The sequence below is a fragment of the Gossypium raimondii genome, chromosome 11 (genome assembly GCF_025698545.1).
Source record: "Gossypium raimondii isolate GPD5lz chromosome 11, ASM2569854v1, whole genome shotgun sequence".
Classification (NCBI taxonomy): Eukaryota; Viridiplantae; Streptophyta; class Magnoliopsida; order Malvales; family Malvaceae; genus Gossypium; species Gossypium raimondii.
The window spans coordinates 366,759-387,075 of NC_068575.1; the positions used below are offsets into that span (position 1 = coordinate 366,759).

At 32.5% G+C, this 20,317-nt stretch overlaps 4 protein-coding genes across 5 annotated transcripts; 3 read left to right on the forward strand and 1 right to left on the reverse strand.

Moving 5' to 3' along the window:
• Positions 1-462: 462 nt before the first annotated feature.
• On the reverse strand, positions 463-2,474 carry LOC105761801 (transcription initiation factor TFIID subunit 8). Its single transcript, XM_012579729.2, has 2 exons — positions 2,212-2,474; positions 463-1,881 (listed from the first exon to the last, which is right to left on the reverse strand). The coding sequence occupies exons 1-2, from the start codon at positions 2,216-2,218 to the stop codon at positions 773-775; spliced, it is 1,116 nt and encodes a 371-aa protein (XP_012435183.1). The 5' UTR covers positions 2,219-2,474; the 3' UTR covers positions 463-772.
• Positions 2,475-4,929: 2,455 nt separating this feature from the next.
• LOC105761800 (S-adenosylmethionine synthase 1) lies at positions 4,930-7,153 on the forward strand. Its single transcript, XM_012579728.2, has 2 exons — positions 4,930-5,313; positions 5,715-7,153. Exon 2 carries the CDS (start codon positions 5,717-5,719, stop codon positions 6,887-6,889), a length of 1,173 nt encoding a protein of 390 aa, XP_012435182.1. The 5' UTR covers positions 4,930-5,313; positions 5,715-5,716; the 3' UTR covers positions 6,890-7,153.
• Positions 7,154-12,088: 4,935 nt separating this feature from the next.
• Positions 12,089-15,219, forward strand: LOC105761796 (probable xyloglucan endotransglucosylase/hydrolase protein 32). The gene is made up of 4 exons (XM_012579724.2): positions 12,089-12,328; positions 13,224-13,324; positions 13,735-13,952; positions 14,621-15,219. Exons 1-4 carry the CDS (start codon positions 12,130-12,132, stop codon positions 14,985-14,987), a joined length of 885 nt encoding a protein of 294 aa, XP_012435178.1. The 5' UTR covers positions 12,089-12,129; the 3' UTR covers positions 14,988-15,219.
• Positions 15,220-16,069: 850 nt separating this feature from the next.
• On the forward strand, positions 16,070-19,283 carry LOC105761795 (serine/threonine protein phosphatase 2A 57 kDa regulatory subunit B' beta isoform). Of its 2 annotated transcripts, XM_052623829.1 has the most exons (3): positions 16,070-16,920; positions 17,353-17,515; positions 18,708-19,283. In XM_052623829.1, exons 1-3 carry the CDS (start codon positions 16,382-16,384, stop codon positions 19,002-19,004), a joined length of 999 nt encoding a protein of 332 aa, XP_052479789.1. In that variant the 5' UTR covers positions 16,070-16,381; the 3' UTR covers positions 19,005-19,283. The 2 variants fall into 2 exon arrangements, with proteins under 2 accessions (XP_052479789.1, XP_012435177.1); XM_012579723.2 differs by having other exon boundaries at positions 16,071-17,515.
• The last annotated feature ends 1,034 nt before the right edge of the window (positions 19,284-20,317 follow it).

Sequence of the window (20,317 nt, forward strand, 5' to 3'; positions counted from 1 at the left end):
ACGCAATCCTTCCTTTTTGACAATAGCCTATAAGTAAATGCAAAGGCATTTGTTTTTTAGAAACTTCGACAGACATAATCAGGGATTAGAGCAATGCTCATATAATTACTTTGCTGCAACCTAGAATCGAGTGATGAGTCGGAAGCTTCTTTAATCAACATCCACAGCATAAGCTATTTCCCTATGGCTATTTCACATTATTATGTTGTTTAAATGAGTCTAGGGAAACAAGTAATCCTTCCTTTTCGACAATAGCCTATAAGTACATGCAAAGGCATTCATTTTTTCGAAACTTGAATAGACATAATCAGGGATTCGAGCAAAGCTTAAACAATTACTTTGCTGCAGCCTAAAATCGAGTGATGAGTCAGAACCTCATTAATCAGCATCCACTACATAAGCTATTTCCCCTCAAAAGGAGCTTATGAAGAGCATAAATTGGCTTAACTTGAAACGGTATCGTAAACAAATACAATTCACTACATGTTGGTTAAAAAAAATACAGTGCATGAAACCAATGTAAAAAGTAAGTGTATCAGTATTCAGTACAACACAAATGGTGAAGAAATAGGAACCTCATTACCAAAGAATTAATTGAAACTAGTTCTCATACCTCGAATATCTGTTAGAGTGAGTCTCCCAACGGTGTGATTATAATCCATGCTAGAACAATAGTTAGCATGATCCAAGGATAAAGCATCAACATCCCGTTAAATCGATCAGTTACCAAAAAATATGAGATTTCTATAAAGAACTACCTAACATACACTTTTTAAGACTGGTTAAGTTCCATCGGATATTCCGTAGTTTGTCTAAGAATGAACTCGGCTCTCCTCTTCTTATCATCCCGCTCCTCATCACGTAAAAAGAATGTCGAGCTCCTCTCACCCTTCTTCTGCAAGCTCAAATCTAGCAACTCACCCAAGACTTTCTTGCCGGTTTTGAATTTGAATTGAACAGCAGGCCTTTTCTCAGGCAGGAACATCTTTTCGCTATCTAATCCATTAGATGGACCGGTTTTCATTGCTTCAATGGCGGGGGCATATGCCTCTAGTAAAGTAACATGATCATCCTTGATTGGTTCATTGGAAAGCTTAGCTGGCAAAACAACCTCTGAAACATCTTTCTCCCCAGGTTGCAGCGGGACAGCAAGAAAAGGGCTACTTCTAGATTCTTGTATATTTTCCGTTTTAGCATCCAAAACCGTGGAAGATGAGGTTCCAGTAGAACCGTTACACACCAGTCTCTGTTGCAACCTCAGCAAAGCCCTCTCAGCCTTTCTCCGCTGCCTTGCTTGCTCAATCTTATCAGCACAAGGATCCGATCCCCTCTCATTCCACATAGGTGTATGATTATAAGTGTGGGGATCAGGGAAAGCCGGCAACCAACTCGGGGTATGCTTCCCAGAAGGGGTTTCTTTCATATGCTCGAAACTCGGAATCAGTTTCTGGTTCCTAACAACCGGAAACTTAGGCACCGGCTGAGCAAATGGGATTTCCTCTTTTGTATCCACAAACTGAACTATTTCCCTAACCGTACCAGAGCCTACAAGACAACTCCCAACCTCTGAAGCACCTGGAAACCCATGTGAATCCCCCAAATCTTCTAAAGCTCGAGTTATATCAAACACATTGCATTCAGTCCTACCAGCTAAATTAGCATGAAAACTAGCATTTTTCCCTAAGTCACAGAGATATCGAATCGAGATATCGGCAAGAGCCTCCAAAGCGGACTCTTTACATCCCTGATAACCGACGCTCTCACAAATCTGTGCCACCGCAATCTTCGAAACCGACCTCCCGAAATCATCAGCTTTTGGTCTTCCCGACAACGAGCTACGCCTTTCTTCGCCCTTTTTCGTATCTCTTGTACTCTCCACACCTCCATGGCTCATATTCAAAAACTCATATCAAATTTCAAAGCTTTCTTTTTTTTCTTTCTCCACTCAAAATTCTCACATTATCTCATTTTTTCTTTCTTTCATTCCATTAATCCCAAACTAAATTACTCATTTTCTTCTATTTTCTTAATTGTAAAGTTTCATTTTCTTACAATCTATAATTTTCTCAAGAAACAAGCAAAAATTAACAGAGTATAACAGCTGATTCCAAGAAACCCTAGAAATGGTCTAAATTTCTACTTTTTTTTTCTACATACAAAAAAAAATAAAGAATCAAAATTGTATACAAAGAACAGAATTTGAAACCTTACCAGTCATCCAAGAATTCCAATGGGTAAAAAAACAACAAATTTTCGGCTGAAACCCAAAGAAACAAAGCCAGAATCTGAAGCGCAAGCAACACAAAAACGAAAACCCCAACAATGAATTTAACTTTCCGAGAGGTTTTTAAGAGTTTCCAAGAAAAAGGGTCAACGGAAATGGAGGGAAAATTAGGGAAATTTGAGAAATTGAAAATTTATATATAAAACGGATCGAGCGAAATATAAATTCGAAAGAGGTGAGAGTGAAGGGTAGATGCAGTGAAAAAGTACTTTGTGGTTTTATTTATAGAGATTTTACTTAACGGTATATTTTAAGGGTAAACTACACTAGTAGTCATTCAACTATTAGTAAATTCCTTTCTTTATCACCCGACTATAAAAAGTTACAAAATGGTCACTATACTATTCAATTGTCCTTTTTAGTCACCTAAACTATCTTGGATATTTGGGTGTTTTCATTTTTTATGTTACCTTGCTAGAGATAAAAAAAAAAAAGACAAAATTGAAGAGTTTGGTGACCATTTTGTAACTTTTCATAGTTGGGTGACCAAAAAAGAAATTTATCAATAGTTGGGTGACTATTAGTGTAATTTACCCTAAAAAGTAAGAGTTAATATACTATCTAGTACCTAAATTTGGTTGTAATGGTCAAATTGGTACTAAGTATTTGTTTTGGGTTTCAATTTGGTACTTAAGTTTGGCTTCGGTACCTAAGTTTATTTTTTCTATTTGATACTTAGTTTTCTTTTGTCTCAATCAAGTTCCTAAATTTATTTGCTACCGGAGTTTTTTTTAACCCAATTAAGTGCCTATTTTTTAAAACTATAACACGCGTGTCAAACATTCATTGAGCTACATGATATCGTTTGGTTTGGTACCAAATTGAACATTAAAGCCAAACTTGGGTACAAAGTGGGGAAAAAAACTTAGGTACCAAAATGAAAATAAAAACCAAAGTCAGGAACCAAATGACATATTAATACTATTTACTTGCTACTCGCTTTCTAATTGGGCCTTTAAGCCCAACACAAAAGGTTAAATTCTGCTATTAGTACATGTACTATATGTTAGTTATGAATTCAGTCCCTATATTTTAATTTTTTTCAATTTTAGTTTTATACTTTTTGAATTTTGAAATTCCGATATTGACCAAATGGTAGTTGTTAAATACAAAGTTAATTTCTATTAATTCCAAAACCTCATTTGGCAAACATATTATCACATGTGTAATGTCGCGTTAACTTGTTATTTTCTTATATTACTAAAAAAAACACTAATTATTTGATTTAACGATTGTCGTTTAACCGAAATTTCAAATTCTGGTAAGCATAGGAACTTAGAATGATCATATTAGAAAACACAAACTAAATCTACAACTTCACTCATAGTACGTGACTAATAATAGAAGTTAACCCGAATGATATAACTGCTACTATTTTGGGTTACGACTAAATTTTAAATTTCAAAAAGTAAATAGACTAAAAATAATAATTCAAAATGTACATGATCAGATTTTACCAAATTATAGTACATGGACTAAATCCACAACTTACACATAGTACAATGACTAATAACATAATTTAACTAATCCAAAAGCTATAAATAATGGGTAAACTACATTGGTGGTCACCCAACTATTGAACTTTTTATTTTTGGACACTGGCCCTTAAATTACTAACAAAAGATAACTTGATAACTTTTAAAATTGACATAATCACAACTTTAGCCCTTATATTTATACATTATGTCAAACTAGTCCCGAATCTAAAAAATTAACCTTCAACATTCACAGATTATATAATTTTGATATATTTTTGTAGTTTTGCTTCTTTTTGTGACAGTGAGGAATAAATCTAAAAGAATGAAAAAGATGAAAATTATTATCTTAGTTTTTTTAGTGTTTCCATTTTCTGTATTTTTATCAAATTTAGTTGATAAATTTATTTATTTTAAAGCTTTTTAGGTGAAAGGGTTGCAAAAGAAAAGAAAAGAAAAGACCAAGTTACACAATGTATAAATATTGAGGGTTAAAGTTGCTATTATCCCAATCTTAAAAAGTTGTCACATCATCTTCCGGTTAGCTATTTAACAATTAGTGACCAAAAAAGATAAAACTAAATAGTAGGGTGACCATTTTGTAATTTTTTATAATTAGGTAACTAAAAATAAATTTATTAATAATTGGGTGACTACCGGTGTATTTTACACAAAAATTTGTTAAATTTCATTGAATGTCCCCAACGATGACCCATATTTTAAAGGGCTAATATACTATTTGACATCTAAGTTTGGTTTCAATGTTCAATTTTGTACCTAAATTTTTTTCCCACTTTGGCAATTGAGTTTGGCTCCAATGTTAATTTTGGTACCTAAATTTTTTTCATTTTGATACTTGAGGTTTATTTTTTTTCCAATTTGGTATCTAAGTTTGACTTCAATGTTTAATTTAGTACTGATTTTTTTCTTTGTCACAATTAAACACCTATACTTTTTTAACAGAGAATACATATCAAATCTTCATTGGGCCACATGATGTCGTTTGAACTGAGTATCAAATTGAACTTTGAAGTCAAACTAGGTACTAAATTGGGAAAAAAAGAAACTCGGATACCAAATTGAACTTTGAAGCCAAATTTAGATACAGAATGGTACACTAACCCTATTTTAAATTGGTAAACTCGAGAGCTTGATTAAGGGAGAAAAAAAAAACATGCACGGGGTTCCCCTGGATCCACGTTAGAATGTAGTCGGTGCGGGTCAGATCCGTTTTTCCGCCATTGTTATCGAGCTTTGACAAGCTTAAACCCAAGCATTCCACATCTGCTATTTTTTGGTTCTTAGCCAAATCTGTTCTTAATTTTGAACGCTCAAGATTACCGTACAAATCCATTATAAAAAGCAGTGGATAACATGTTTTTGAACGCCGGGAAAAAAGATAAAGCAATGGAAGATCCAAGCCACCGAAAAGAGCGGAGAATCATCAATACGATTCGTCTTTTATAATTTCCTATAAATTAATCTCATTTCCCCCCCTAAAATTCAATCTCGATTCTCATCTCTGTTTACTTTCTCAATCATCTCAGCAAAAAGGTAACTCCGATTCTTAATTTTTCTCTCGGATTTTAATTTGAATTTGTTCTACATTTTGTCTTTAGATCTGATTTGTTCTTATATTATTAAAGACCAAATTAAAGATCATATTACTAATCAATCCAGAAATTGCTTGATTTAATTTCTTAGGTGATGTTTGTTTTGCTGCATTTTGTTTAAAATCGGTATGATTACGTGGTGTAACGATGATGAAAAATATTAAATCGAAAAAGTACGAGGATTTAAATTATTTTCATGTAATTGTGTTGATAGTTTCTTTGAAATATTAATCTGTTTAAGATTATTATGACTTTATGTTGTGTTAATTTTATTGGTGTTCATCGAAAATTTTCATTCGAGTGGAATTTAATCGAATCTGATATGAATGCGATGAAGTGCAGATATGGATACTTTCCTATTCACTTCCGAATCCGTCAACGAAGGCCATCCCGACAAGATATGCGACCAGGTTTCTGATGCCATCCTCGATGCTTGCTTAGAACAGGACCCGGAAAGCAAAGTAGCTTGCGAGACTTGCACAAAGACGAACATGGTTATGGTGTTTGGTGAGATCACGACCAAGGCCAAAGTTAACTACGAGAAAATCATTCGGGATACTTGTAGAGGTATCGGGTTCACATCCGCAGATGTTGGCCTTGATGCTGATAAATGCAATGTTCTAGTTAATATCGAGCAACAGAGCCCCGATATCGCTCAAGGAGTTCACGGTCACCTCACGAAGAAACCCGAGGAAATTGGGGCCGGTGACCAAGGTCACATGTTCGGTTACGCCACTGATGAAACTCCTGAGTTGATGCCTCTAACACATGTGCTTGCAACTAAGCTTGGTGCTAAGCTCACTGAAGTAAGAAAGAACAAGACGTGTCCGTGGTTGAGGCCCGACGGTAAGACCCAAGTGACTGTCGAGTATCAAAATGATGGTGGAGCCATGGTCCCTGTTCGTGTTCATACTGTTCTCATTTCGACTCAACACGATGAGACTGTCACCAATGAGAAGATTGCTGCGGACTTGAAAGAGCATGTCATTAAGCCTGTTATTCCGGCAAAGTACCTTGATGAAAAAACCATTTTCCACCTCAACCCTTCCGGTAGGTTCGTTATCGGTGGACCTCATGGAGATGCAGGTCTCACTGGCCGGAAAATTATAATTGATACCTATGGTGGTTGGGGCGCTCATGGTGGAGGTGCCTTCTCGGGAAAGGATCCTACGAAGGTGGACCGAAGTGGTGCATACATTGTTAGGCAAGCAGCAAAGAGTGTTGTGGCTTCAGGGCTTGCCCGTCGTTGTATCGTGCAAGTATCTTACGCAATCGGTGTTCCCGAACCATTGTCGGTTTTCGTCGACACGTATAAGACTGGCAAGATCTCGGATAAGGATATTTTGGAACTAATCAATAAGAATTTTGATTTTAGGCCAGGAATGATCTCGATCAATCTTGACTTGAAGAGAGGAGGCAAGTTTAGGTACCAAAAGACTGCGGCTTATGGTCATTTTGGACGTGATGACCCCGATTTCACTTGGGAGATCGTTAAGCCTCTTAAGCCCAATGCATAAAACACGGTTTAGCTCGATAAGTTTTTGGGAAATAGTTATTATCGTAGCTGTCATTCCGGTATACTCGACGAGGAATAAAGACATACATACATACGTGTGTTCATAAATACGTACACACATATACGTACATTGTAATTTGTTTTCATTTTAGGGCATAATTTGTTTTACCAATGGCCCATGCTTCTTGCAAAGGATTTTATAGTGTGTATTTTTTAATATATATGTATATATATCTTTTAATTCAAATACAATATATATTACGAAGTGTAAGTGTCGGATATAAGAATAGGTTTCTTTTCAACTTCAGGTATGTTTATTTTCTTTTAAGAATTTTTAATATATATTTAGAACGTCCTCGAAGAATCACATCTTTATTAGATCTGTTCATGGATTGGATTAAGTCGTGACATAAATTTTTTTTCTTTGAATTGGACTAAATTTACTATTCATTTCAAATTGGAAAATATAAACCAAAACCGATCTTCTCAACCATAAACTATTATTTTAGAACTAAATTAGATTGGTCGAGCGCACCATAAAAAAGTCGAGGTACTAGTCTAGAATAAGAGAATAGACTGGTTGATGTGAGAACCTTGGATTGATTGAATTGATTTTTTTTAAATAAATTATTCAATTGAATTGGATAAATTTATCAAACCGATGAAACCAAAAATCATAATTTATCCTATTAAAAGCTTGACCATAAACATATTACTTGAATCTCATTTAAAAAAGAAAAAAAAACTACACAAAGTTTGGATTTTATATAAGACATGAAATTATAGCATGCTCCGTACTCGAGTTGGTACTTATCTTATCAAACACAAAAAAGATTCTGTTAGAAAATAAAAGACTAGGTAAAAGTGTTATAAGAGTAAAATTACATTTTATCTCTTTTATTTAAAAAATAGGTAAATTAGTCTTTTTACATTAAAAATTTCATCTATTTTATTATTAAAATTGGTATAGTGACAGAATAACCAAGAACTACACGCAAGGTGCTCGTATACTTCATGCAAATGTATATGAACCAAATTTTAACAGTTAAAATAGATAAAAATTTTAACAGAATGATCAGTTTGCTTTTTTATCAGACATATAAAGACCAATTTGTATATCTTTTAAAATATATATAATATGACTCTTAGTATAAAATCAATAAAATATTATAAGAAAGTAGAAATTATTAAGTCGGTACATAGTAATTTCATGTATATATATATATATTAACTAGCATGATTTTTCCCTTTTTTTGGAAAATTAAAATACCAAATTTTCATGGCTAAGAGATGGATTTGGTTGGTGAACAGATGTGAGAGAGTGTGGGATATGAATTTTTCTTTAAAAAAAATATATTTATTTAATTTTAGTTATAAAATATTTTTTAAACATAAACTATTATTTTTAGTTTTAATACTTTCAACCATTTAATATTTTTTAAATAATCTCATTATATGTTCTGATCGTATCTGTTCTTTTTGACACAATGCCTCCCAACCCATAAACAAGAGGATAATACGCTTCAGTAACTCGTACCCACATCCTCTTGCATAGACAACAATATTCATACAAATCGAATTAAGACTCAATTTACACATTCATTAGTTTTTTTAAACAATTTCTAGCCATAATTTCTAGAATGGTGGAAAGTATTAAAATTTTTAAAAAATATTTTTAATTAAAATTAATATATATTTAAAGAAAAAAACCAGCCTATTACCGACAGAATAGTGGCACTATGTATTGTTCAATGTCCCCAATTTTTCTATTTTTTATTGTTTAATATATATTTATTTATTACTTATTATATCTCGCCACTATACACACTGTGCATCAACATAGTATCGATGGATGTATCGTTTTATTTTAGTACTGATATATATCAATAATGACATGTTTCGATATGCTGTTTTAAGTTTATTAATATTTTATATATATTTATAATTTAATTTTAATTTTATAATAAATTATAATATAATATATACGTGCAAATATATCTTAATTATGTCTGAATATATTTATATATAAATATAAATTTTAAAATTATTAATTAAGGTAAGCTAGTAAGTTCGTATCAAATGATAAAACCACTTAGTAATTAAATCATCTCGTGATAATGGGGTAAATTACACTCAAAGTCATTAAACTATTAGTAAATTTACGTTTTGGTGACTCAACTTCAAAAAGCTGTAAAATGGTCATTGAACTATTCAAAAATTTTCATTTAAATCACTGGGCTGTTAAAAGTTTTTTCCATTTAAAATGTTATAATCAAGCCTTCTTTATTTACGCTGTCTGCTCCAAACGAAAGCTCTCATTCCCTTTCTCTTCTACAGTTCAATTTTTTTTCTCATGAAATAGCTTTGAAAATCACGAATCTACGAACCAAAATAGAAACAATTTTCTTTTTTGATCTCCGATACTAACCATCAAATAAACTTGGATTGAAAGTTTGTTATTCTACTCGTTGATGGGTATTGATCCATCACACTGATTATCGAATCATGGCTTGGAACTCGCTGGTTAGACTTTTTATAAATAAATAAAAAAAAACCCTTAATAACAAGTAACTCAAATAAAAACTTTCAAACAGTTCAGTAACATTTTGTAACTTTTTAAATTTAAGTGATCAAAATGTAAACTTATTAATAATTTAGTGGCATTGGATGTAATGCCAATTACTGTAAGGCTTAATTCATAATTTGGTACTTGAGTTTGGATTTTCTTTTTCTAATGTGGTATTTCTGTTATTTTTTGTTCAATCCGATATTTTTTGACAAAAGTTATATATTTTGGTACAAAAATAACAATATTAAATTTTAGTGTTTAATTGGGTTTTATGGTTGATTTGATGAAAATTTATAATTAACTAATAATATTAGCAATTAACTTTCATCATATCAACTCTAAAATATGAATCAAATCACATCCATTGGATTGCATTTGACAAATTAAACAAATTCGCAATTAATACTAAATTTATTCTATTAACAAAATCATGAAAATTTGAAACCTATTAATATTAGCAATTAACTTTCATCGAATCAACCCTAAAACTCAAATTAAACACTGAAAATATAATATTGTTACCTTTGAGTACCAAAATATATAACTTTTATCGAATCTGAGATACGAATTGGACTAAAAATAGATATACTACGTTAGAAAAAGCATTAAACTTGAGTACCAAATGATATACCAAGTCTTATTGTAATGATTTAAAAAACAATATTCAATGACTGGTTTTTTTTTTCTTTAAATATTTTGGCATATGATAAGACGATATTAAATTCTAATTAAATCTAAAATCGAGTCAAATAAAATATCTAAACGATATTCGATGATTTTTTTTTATACAATGCCTAGAACTACCCATAGTCCCTCCCCAACCCTTGAAAGCACTTGAGCTCACGTTCTCTTACACTAAGAAACTATACCGATACTAACCGAACTAAGACTCAAATGAAATAAATATTGAATTTTTATTCACTCCATCTCGGTTATGATTCTTACTATATTGCTTTCTTATAATACAAATTGCTCTAGGTGGATCTAAGACCATACATTTGAACAACCAAAAAAGACAAATCAATTTAAATGGCTTCGATCCGTACCCAAGCCGGACCGATGTGGAAAATCTCGAATTTTCATTATATGACCCTATGTGGGCACAAAATGCATAAAGATTTAATTATATAAAAATAATTAAAATAAAAAATAATATTATATTCATAAAATTAAAATTGGTATATAAATGCATGAATGGCTTTTATGTCATTTCTTAATCATATTCGTGTTCGATTAACTCGTGACCCCAACTTAAATAATGACATTTATGATCTAATTTTAGTTTTAGTCCCTCTGTTATGTTAAAATTTAAGATATAAACTCTTTAATTTAATTTAACATAATCTGGTATATTCATTTTTATAATGATATTAGTATGTTAAAATTGATTCTATTGTTAGTGTTATTGTTAAAACGGTGACAGGTAAATTTTCTAACGATATCTTTAAACATTTAGCCAATCATGGTTGCATAGTTTTCATGTGACTCTAAACGTAATCAAGTCAAGTCGAGCTTGAATAGTAGCAAATGGTAGGCTCAATACTCTATTCGAGCTTGATTGAATATCAATTTTTAAGTTTGAACTCGATTCAAGACATTGAATTTTTCAGCTCGTTTGTATTCAAGCTCGGGTTTCTTCTAACTTAAACTCTTTTTATACAAAGGTAAAATGAAACGCTTGATTAATAGACTCATGAGCCATTCGAATAGGGTATCATGGTACTCAAATTGGATTAGATAATTACAAAATTACAAAAAATTACAAAATTCACTATATATAAACATGCTTAACCAAAGTTTATAAGAAAAAAGTCTATCTAAAAATTATATATACTTATATCTTACACTCATTTTTAAATCCGAGTAAACTAAAATCAAAATCAAACACACGTCCCCATGCAAGATACGTGATGACCCACACCATTTAACAAGCTTCCTTATGTTCAAAACACAAAAAGGACCCCCATAACTCTCATTTTCATTCACAAAATTTTGACTGAAAAAGAAAAATCACAACGAGACCCACTAAGATCTTGAAGTTGAAGGAGAAAAAAAATAGGGTAAATTACACTCAAGGTCATTAAATTATTAGTAAGTTTACGTTTTGGTGACTCAACTTTAAAAAATTATAAAATAATCATTAAACTGTTCAAAAGCTTTATTTTAGCTCCAAGCAATCATTTGATAAATGGTATTGCGGTTGGATCAATACCCATCGATGAGTAAAAGAACATATTCTAGATCCAAGTTTATAGAACTGTTGGTGTCGAGAATCGAAGAAGAAAGTTATTTGGATTTTGGTTCGTAGATTCATGACGTTCAAAACTATTTCATAAAAAAAATAACTGAACTGTAGAAGAGAAAGAGAAAAAAAAGGTTTCGACTAGTATAGGAGGTGCAATTAAAGAAGGTCAGACAAACAACAATTTTATCAGTCCAGTCCAGTGACTTAAATAAATTCAATAACTATTTTATAATTTTTTAAAATTAAGTGACTAAAACGTAAACTTACTAATAATGAATATAGTTTATCCAAAAAAAAAAAATACCCGAAATTTGCCGGTGCATTTGTCACACCCCACCTTAGCATTTATATATACACTTAAAATCAATCAAAATTTTCCTTCAACACATTGAGTTTTCTGTTTTGCTCTGATTTCAAGCTTTTTTTAATGGCTGCCATTCTCTTAATATTTCTTCTTATGCTATCGTTTCCTTCAATGAATGCCGGTTCGCCGCCGTCGCCGGGATACTGGCCGAGCACTAAATTCCGGCCGATGAGCTTTCATTATGCGTTTAAAAGCCTTTGGGGTTTTAGCCATCAAAGTGTAGATCAAAACGCATTAACAATCTGGCTCGATAGAACTTCAGGTTGTTGTTGTTTGCTTGTTTTTGCTTTTTCCAAGTAAATTCAATGCCGCTCCAGCTTGAAACTTTCTGGTTAAATTGTAGTTTCAACCCTTCTATTATACTTAAAATCGAGATTTCTTTACTATATTTTAATTTGGTATAGTTTGATTGATCTATTTTTATAATGTCTTTTAGTTAGTCCAAATAATTAAATGCGGACAGAGGGTAGATGGTAACGAGACCCTTAAGTTTAAAAAAAAATTTAGTTATGTCCCCAAAAAATTTAAAATCTCTTATTAAGTATTTTAAATCTTTTAAAATTTTAATTAAGTCCTTCAAAATTTTGTCAATTCTTATTAAGTCCTTCAAAAATGTTGACGTAGATTAATCTTAAAATTACTATAAAGAAATCTATATCAACATGATCAGTGACGGACTGTGTCATTAAATTTTGGGGAGCCTAATTAAAATTTTCAAAAATTTTGGGATTTAATTAAATTTTTTTAAAATGAGATGTTTAATGAGAATTTTCAAAAATTTAAGGGTCTAATTAATATTTTTAAGCCTTTCGGATAGCTTATTTAGAATTTTCAAAAAAAAATTACAGACTTAATTAAAATTTTCAAAAATTCTGAATGGCATAATAAGAATTTTTAAAATTCTCAGGGCCAAGTCCCTATTGGCTCCAATGACATTCCGCCATTGAAGGGGAAAAATTCCAAGAATAGTAATAGCGTTGATGATTTGGAATAACTATTCCCATTATAAAAGAAAAAAAAATCAAATTACATCAAATTAAAGTATAGAAATTAAATCCTAAATTTAAACATAATAGAAGGACCAAAACTAGAATTTTACCATCATGATCATTCAAATCTGATATTTTTCTTTGTTTTATTACTGGTTTTTTTTTCAGGAAGCGGGTTCAAGTCGGATCGCCCATTTCGTTCGGGTTATTTTGGTGCCTCTATTAAAGTTCATCCTGGTTACACTGCAGGGGTCATTACAGCTTTCTATGTGAGAATTCAATTCTTCTTTATTGAAAAAAAAAATCGAAAATCTTTGATTTTTATTGAATTTTGTTTGAACTTAGCAATTAAATATGTTCTCTTTAGTTTGCAATTTAAAAGATAAAAATCATAATTATTCGAATCGAATCGAATTATATTTTTATTCTATTTAAGAACTCAATATCTTTTACGTTCTTGATTTTGAATCTTGTAAATGGAGAAATAATCACTAAGAGAGTTTCTCTCTTTTTTCGAGTCTAACTTAACTTGATCTAAGAATAATCTGAACCCAATGAGCTACAATATTGACAGAGAAAAAACGGGATATTTCAGAGAATTTTTCTTAAATTTTTGAAAATTTTAGTTATACCTGTGTGTTGCTGATCTCTAATAGACAAATGATCGAACACATGGCAGCTATCAAACAGTGAAGTTCATCCGGGATTCCATGACGAAGTGGACATTGAATTCCTCGGAACCACATTCGGGAAACCTTATACTTTGCAGACAAATGTGTATATCAGAGGGAGTGGAGATGGCGAAATCATCGGAAGGGAAATGAAATTTCATCTTTGGTTTGATCCTACCCAAGATTTTCATCACTACGCCATTTTTTGGAGTCCTAAGGAAATCATGTAAGTATTTAGAAAGGGATAAACTATCATTTAGTCCTTAAATTTAGTAACTTCTTTTTCACTTTAGTTCTCGAATTTTTTCCCACATTAATCCCAAAATCTGACAATTTTTTTCCCAATTTGGTCCTTGAACTTACAATCTCTTCTCCTATCCTTAAATCGAGACGTCTTTTATATAAAAAGGATAAATTGAAAAGAGAACTCCAACAGAAAAAAAATGCAGTTTAGCTTAGTTGATTCATGTAATCACTTCTTTAAAATGATGTTCATTCAATCTAGGGCTCGATTCCAATAGGGGTGAATTTAAAGAAGGTAGGCAAGGGCTTTGGCCCCTTTCAAATGAAAAAAAAAAGATTTTTTTAATCCCCTAATAAATGATAGAATTGAAAGTTACTATGTAGTAAAATTGCACTTTAACCCCCCAAAATGAAAATATTTTTATTTAGTAATTTCAAAAATAATTATATCATAAGTTAATACAAGATAAAATAGCACATTAACCTCACAAAAAAATATAGTTCAATTCGGCCCCTAAAAATTTTTCTGAATTCGTCCCTAATTCCAACATTTGCAATCCTTTTCCCTACCTCGGCCCGAAGTCCCTACCAATTTCTTTTCAATTTTAAAGGCATTCTATTTATTGACTTATATTATATTTTATGAACTAGATTCCTAGTAGATGATGTGCCTATAAGAAGGTACCAAAGGAAAAGTGATGCAACATTCCCTTTAAGGCCAATGTGGTTATATGGTTCAATATGGGATGCTTCATCATGGGCAACTGAAGATGGCAAATATAAAGCTGATTACAATTACCAACCCTTTGTTGCAAAGTTCACCGGTTTCAAAGCTGGCGGTTGCTCGGCTTACTCGTCACCTCGGTGTCGGCCGGTCTCTGCCTCGCCTCATCGATCCGGCAGGTTAACCATGCAACAATATAAAGCAATGAAATGGGTTCAAAGGTACCATTTGGTCTATGATTATTGCAAGGACCCCAAAAGGAACCATGCCTTAACCCCAGAGTGTTGGAATTAGCTTTTGAAATGAACTTAAGTGATAGCTTTGTGGGAAAAATATATAGAAAAAAAATATAAAAATAAAAGATAAAAAGGAGATTAGAAATGGGAATCATTTGGTTTTTGTGTGTGTTGTTTTAATTTTCATTTTTCTTAATAAATGTAAAAGTTCGTTTTTGGGTTTTAAAAATTTCTTTGTATTATAATAAAATTACGGTAAATTTATTTGGTAGGTCCGTTTATTTTAAGGACTAGATCAAATTAATCTATGTACTATTATGATAATCAAATAAGGTTAAATTTTAAATGAGTTAACATTTATTGTTTTTTTAAAATTGTCATTTATTATTTAATAGAGTTAATATTTTTAAAATTTAAAATTTCATGTCATTTTTTAAAAATAGTAAATGCTAACTCTACTACAATTTGACTTTATTTGATTGTGCTATTAAGATTAAATTGATGAATTTAATAATAGAAGGATTAATTTGATTTGATTCCTAAAATAGAGGGACCTGAAAGGTGGTTTTACCTTTTTATCATTCATTCTTTTTTCCCACGTGGCATGTCCGTCGTGGGCTCAGGATTTTGTCGATTAGCTTTTTGCCACGTGTATGAAAAGCAATGTCAAAACAAAATTAAATTAAGTTAAATTAAAACTATCCACTTTGTTAGAAGATTAAGAGAAAAATCACAATGGACTAATTTCACTAAGAATCCTTAAACTATCACACAAATTTTAAATTGTTCTTTAAACTTTAAAATATTTTAATTAAATACTCAATTTATTGGTATTATATTAGTCATCCTAATGTTAACTCCGATATGATGTAAAGTATACTTAAAACATGCAGATTTATGTTTGTTCATATAATAGTTACACGTGTTTATGGTTTGATTCAGTCATGTTTGAGCTAGTGTGTAACACCCAAGCTAGTAGATGGACCGATGGAAGGATTTGATTAATACAATATTAATATTTTGAGGACTCAATTAGAATGCTTTGAAGTTTGGAGACCAATTTTTAAATTAAACCCATAGTTTAAGGATGTCTGATGAAATTAACCTATTCTAATATTAAATTATTATTTTTATTTCGTCACTCTCCTGTCCTCTCTTTCACTTTCTTGGTTTTTTTTTTCAAAATGTTAAATTGGTCGCCGGACCACCATCGCCGTTAGATTCGCTACCAGATTTTTCCGATGAGTTTTGGCAGATTTCCGAAAAATCAACGGTGACGAAGTTCTATAATTTATGGAAATAGAGACAGATTTTATGGAAATTTAAGCTCCTTAAAAACGATTTTTTATTTTTATTAGTTATTTACGGGGAATTGATTTGATGCATGCCGTTCCATTGCCTTAATCTCTATCTCGATTTGTAAATCTAATCCTCAATTAGTTTCGATACAAAATGTTCAAGAATTTTAAGAAAGGAGGGCATCGGAAGCCTTCCAAATCATCGGACTCATCAGCGGATGCATCTTCAAAGGGAATCGGTGCACCCGGGCCGGGTCCGACATCAAAATCCGGTGTCGGTGCACCAGCTCAGAACACCGTCGAACCTGTCGTTCCACCGCCGATGACCCACGTGGAACCCTTGCCTTTACTCGGAAAATCCCCCGCTGCGGAGAGACAGAACCTGTTCATGAGGAAATTACAGGTTTGTTGCTTCCAATTCGATTTCACGGACACCTTGAAATCAGCCCGAGAAAAAGAAATCAAGCGGCAAACGCTGCTAGAACTCGTCGATTTCATCCAATCCGGTACAGGCAAAGTCGCGGAGGCTTGCCTCGGAGAGATGATCAAGATGGTCGGAGTCAACATCTTCCGATGCCTCCCGCCGGCGTCTCACGAGAGCTCGGGGACGGAAGTCGTGGATCCCGACGAAGAGGAAAACTATTCCGAACCCTCGTGGCAACATTTACAGATCGTTTACGAGCTTCTCTTGAGGTACGTCGTTTCATCTGATACGGACACTAAGGTTGCCAAGCGATACATTGATCATACCTTTGTTTTAAAGCTGCTTGATTTGTTTGATACTGAAGATTTCAGGGAAAGAGAGTACTTAAAAATGGTTCTTCATAGGATTTATGGAAAATTCATGGTGCATCGTCCTTTAATTAGGAAATCCATAAGCAACATATTCTATAGGTTTATCTATGAAACCGAGAGACATAGCGGTGTGGGCGAGCTTTTAGAGATTCTAGGAAGTATTATCAATGGCTTCTCAATGCCTATGAGAGAAGAACATAAATTGTTCCTTATGAGAGCATTGATCCCTTTGCATAAGACTAAACAGGTCGGTAATTATCATCAGCAATTGTCTTATTGTATAGTTCAGTTTGTTGACAAGGATTATAAGCTGGCTGATATGGTTATTAGAGGGCTGTTGAAGTATTGGCCATTGGTTAATTGTCAAAAGGAAGTTCTCTTCCTCGGGGAACTCGAGGAAGTGCTCGAAGAAACACAGTCCGCAGAGTTCCAACGATGTATGGTTCCTCTTTTCCGAAAGATTGCACGTTGCCTTAATAGCCCTCATTTTCAGGTAACTCATTTTATGGCTTTTGTCTTTTGAATATTTCAACATGATTTTGCGAAATTGGCAATGGTTTGGGAACTTGAATCACCTTTAGGAATCGTTGGTATTCGCAATTGTGGAGTTGTTGCTAGGATGTGAACATTGTTACTTCTTGTGGTTGTTGAAGCATAACCATTGGCTCATGCTGCAATGTGCTGCATACATTGTGTTTTATCATTTCTGATTTTTTTTCTGAAAGTTGTGCCGATTTTTGTATTATTTTGAACATTATACAATTTGCATTCGGTTTCACTCTTTCTGCGTCCATTAAAAAAAAAAACCGTAGAGTAGCTCGGCCTCCAATAGAATCAGTTTTCTCCCATGGTGCCGTGTCTATACTCATTTGAATGCGTTCCTCGGTCATGGTTTTGTTTTAGCTGATATTCAATCATAAAGAATTACAATACTAAAACTACCATGGAGGCCCCTATACTAAGAGTCAGATTGCATTTTGCCCCCTTTGCTAAAAAAATGGGCAAACTAGTCCCTGTATGTTAGATCAAAGGGCAAACTGGTCCTTTTTGTTAAAACTTTTATCAATTTCTACCGATAAAAACTGGCATGGCTAAGGGATAACCAGACAGTTACACCTAGCATGCCACGTGTACCACATTTTGACGTACAAGGACCAGTTTTTAACAGTAGAAATGCATGGAATTTTTAATAGAAGGATCAATTTGCTCTTTGATCTAATTTACTGAGATTAATTTGCCCATTTTTTGAGTAAAAGGATAAAATGCAATTTGACTCTTAGTACAAAGGCCTTCATGGTATTTTTATAAAATACAATTATTTTCCTTTGCTTCATGTAATATCTTGGATAGTTGATTTTCAGTTGTCTTCTTCATTGTCTGTAGATACTGTTTGATTGTCGTGCAATCGGTTGTTTTTATAATTTACGAGTAGATATATGGTTCTCAACAAATGATTGTTTTATTTACCATATGGTTTGATTGTGCTTAACTGATTCTTATTGAGCTAAGTTTCACACGCAATGGATTACTTTTATTAAAAGTGTTTGATTCCAATGGTCACGGTTTATAGTTGGACCCGAGCAGGTTGCTATGGAGTTCTTGGTTTCTTTAAAACTTGGTTTCGATCTTAGTAATACGATAACAACTTTCTTCACGGTTCTCCCTTAGACCATTTTGTATTACAGGTTGCAGAAAGAGCCCTCTTCTTCTGGAATAGCGAGCACATTGTGAGCTTAATCGCTGAGAACCGACAGGTAATATTACCAATCATCTTTGAGGCATTGGAGAAGAACATCCAAAGTCATTGGAACACTGAAGTTCATGGGTTGACCGTGAACGTACGGAAAATGTTCTTGGAAATGGACGCTGAGTTAGTCGATGAGTGCCAGAAACAGCTTGCAGAGAAACAAGCCAAAGCCAGAGAGGTAGCAGAGCAACGAGAAATGACATGGAAGAAACTCGAAGATGCGGCACGCAAGTAGTGGGAATGATTATGGTCTAGCTGATTAATCCGAGCCAGAGGAAGGCTCGATGGATGTTCTGCTATTCCCTTCTCAATTTTGATGGTATTCCTCTTTTTCTTTTTCTTTCCACGTATTTTTATTTTGTTCAAATTTAATCATCCAAAACAGAACAGCGACGGATGTAATTAAAAAAGGTATCGAATTTTGTTAGTAACATGCTGCTAATTAAATGATTTGTTAGGAACAACTTGTATTTTTTGGTTGTTCTTACAAAGAAGGATTAACTTTTATATTTTAGTTTGTATCTTGATAGAACTTGAAATATTTATTCATTCTTTAAGATAAAATTAGGATCAAATTATTGAAATTCAGGCATGCTGGATATGAACATGCATTGGTTTAGTTGGTTCATTGATGCTAAAAACTTTCTCATTGCAAGTGATATTCTTCCATTTTTTTCGAAGTATTCGTGTTCTTGTTGAATGCATATCCGAACATGAGTACGTGAATATGACCCTCGAAAGACTTTTGAAGGTCAAATTATATAAAAGGTCTCTATATTATGCTCCTTTTTTTTTGCAGATTTAATCCCTCTAATATAATTTGATCCTTTCTAGTCCCTCTACTTTTTGAAATGTGTATTGTCAGTCCTGAAGTCATTTTTTTCTTTCTAATTCCATCAAATAATATTACGTGGCATAATTTTTAAACATGTGATAATGTGGTATATACACCTTGGCCTTTTTTGTACAAAAATAAATATTGTATAATTTTCCTTGTAAATATGCAAAAAAAATTGTTTACCTGTACAAAAATGCTACGGTGCACATGTAACATCGTTAAATTATTTGATGGAATTAAGGAAAAAGTTAGACTCGAGACTAAAATCCATTTTTTGAAAAGTAGTGGACTATAAATGATTAAATTATAATAGAGGGACTAAATTTTCCAAAATATATAGTACAAGGACTTTTTATAGAATTTGACCCAAAATTATTAGTTATAATAAAGGTTTTGAAAAGAGAGAATGTTAATTATTTCTAGGTTAAAATTATTGTCTGTCCTTGTATAAAATTTGAGATTTACTTCATGTGCTTTAAAAATACAAAATGAGTCTTCTTATTTTCTCATTTTAAAAATCTTAGTCCAATCTGAACCGACATTACGAGTTTTTGTAAAAAATGATTAGTTTAGCATGTTTATTTTTGTCATTTAGATGCCAAATTAAATTTTGATGATGAAAATACTACCGAAGTTAACAATTGAACTCAAAACTCAAAATTGAAAAATTGAAAAAGTATGGTGACTTAATTTGTAATTTTCTAAGAACA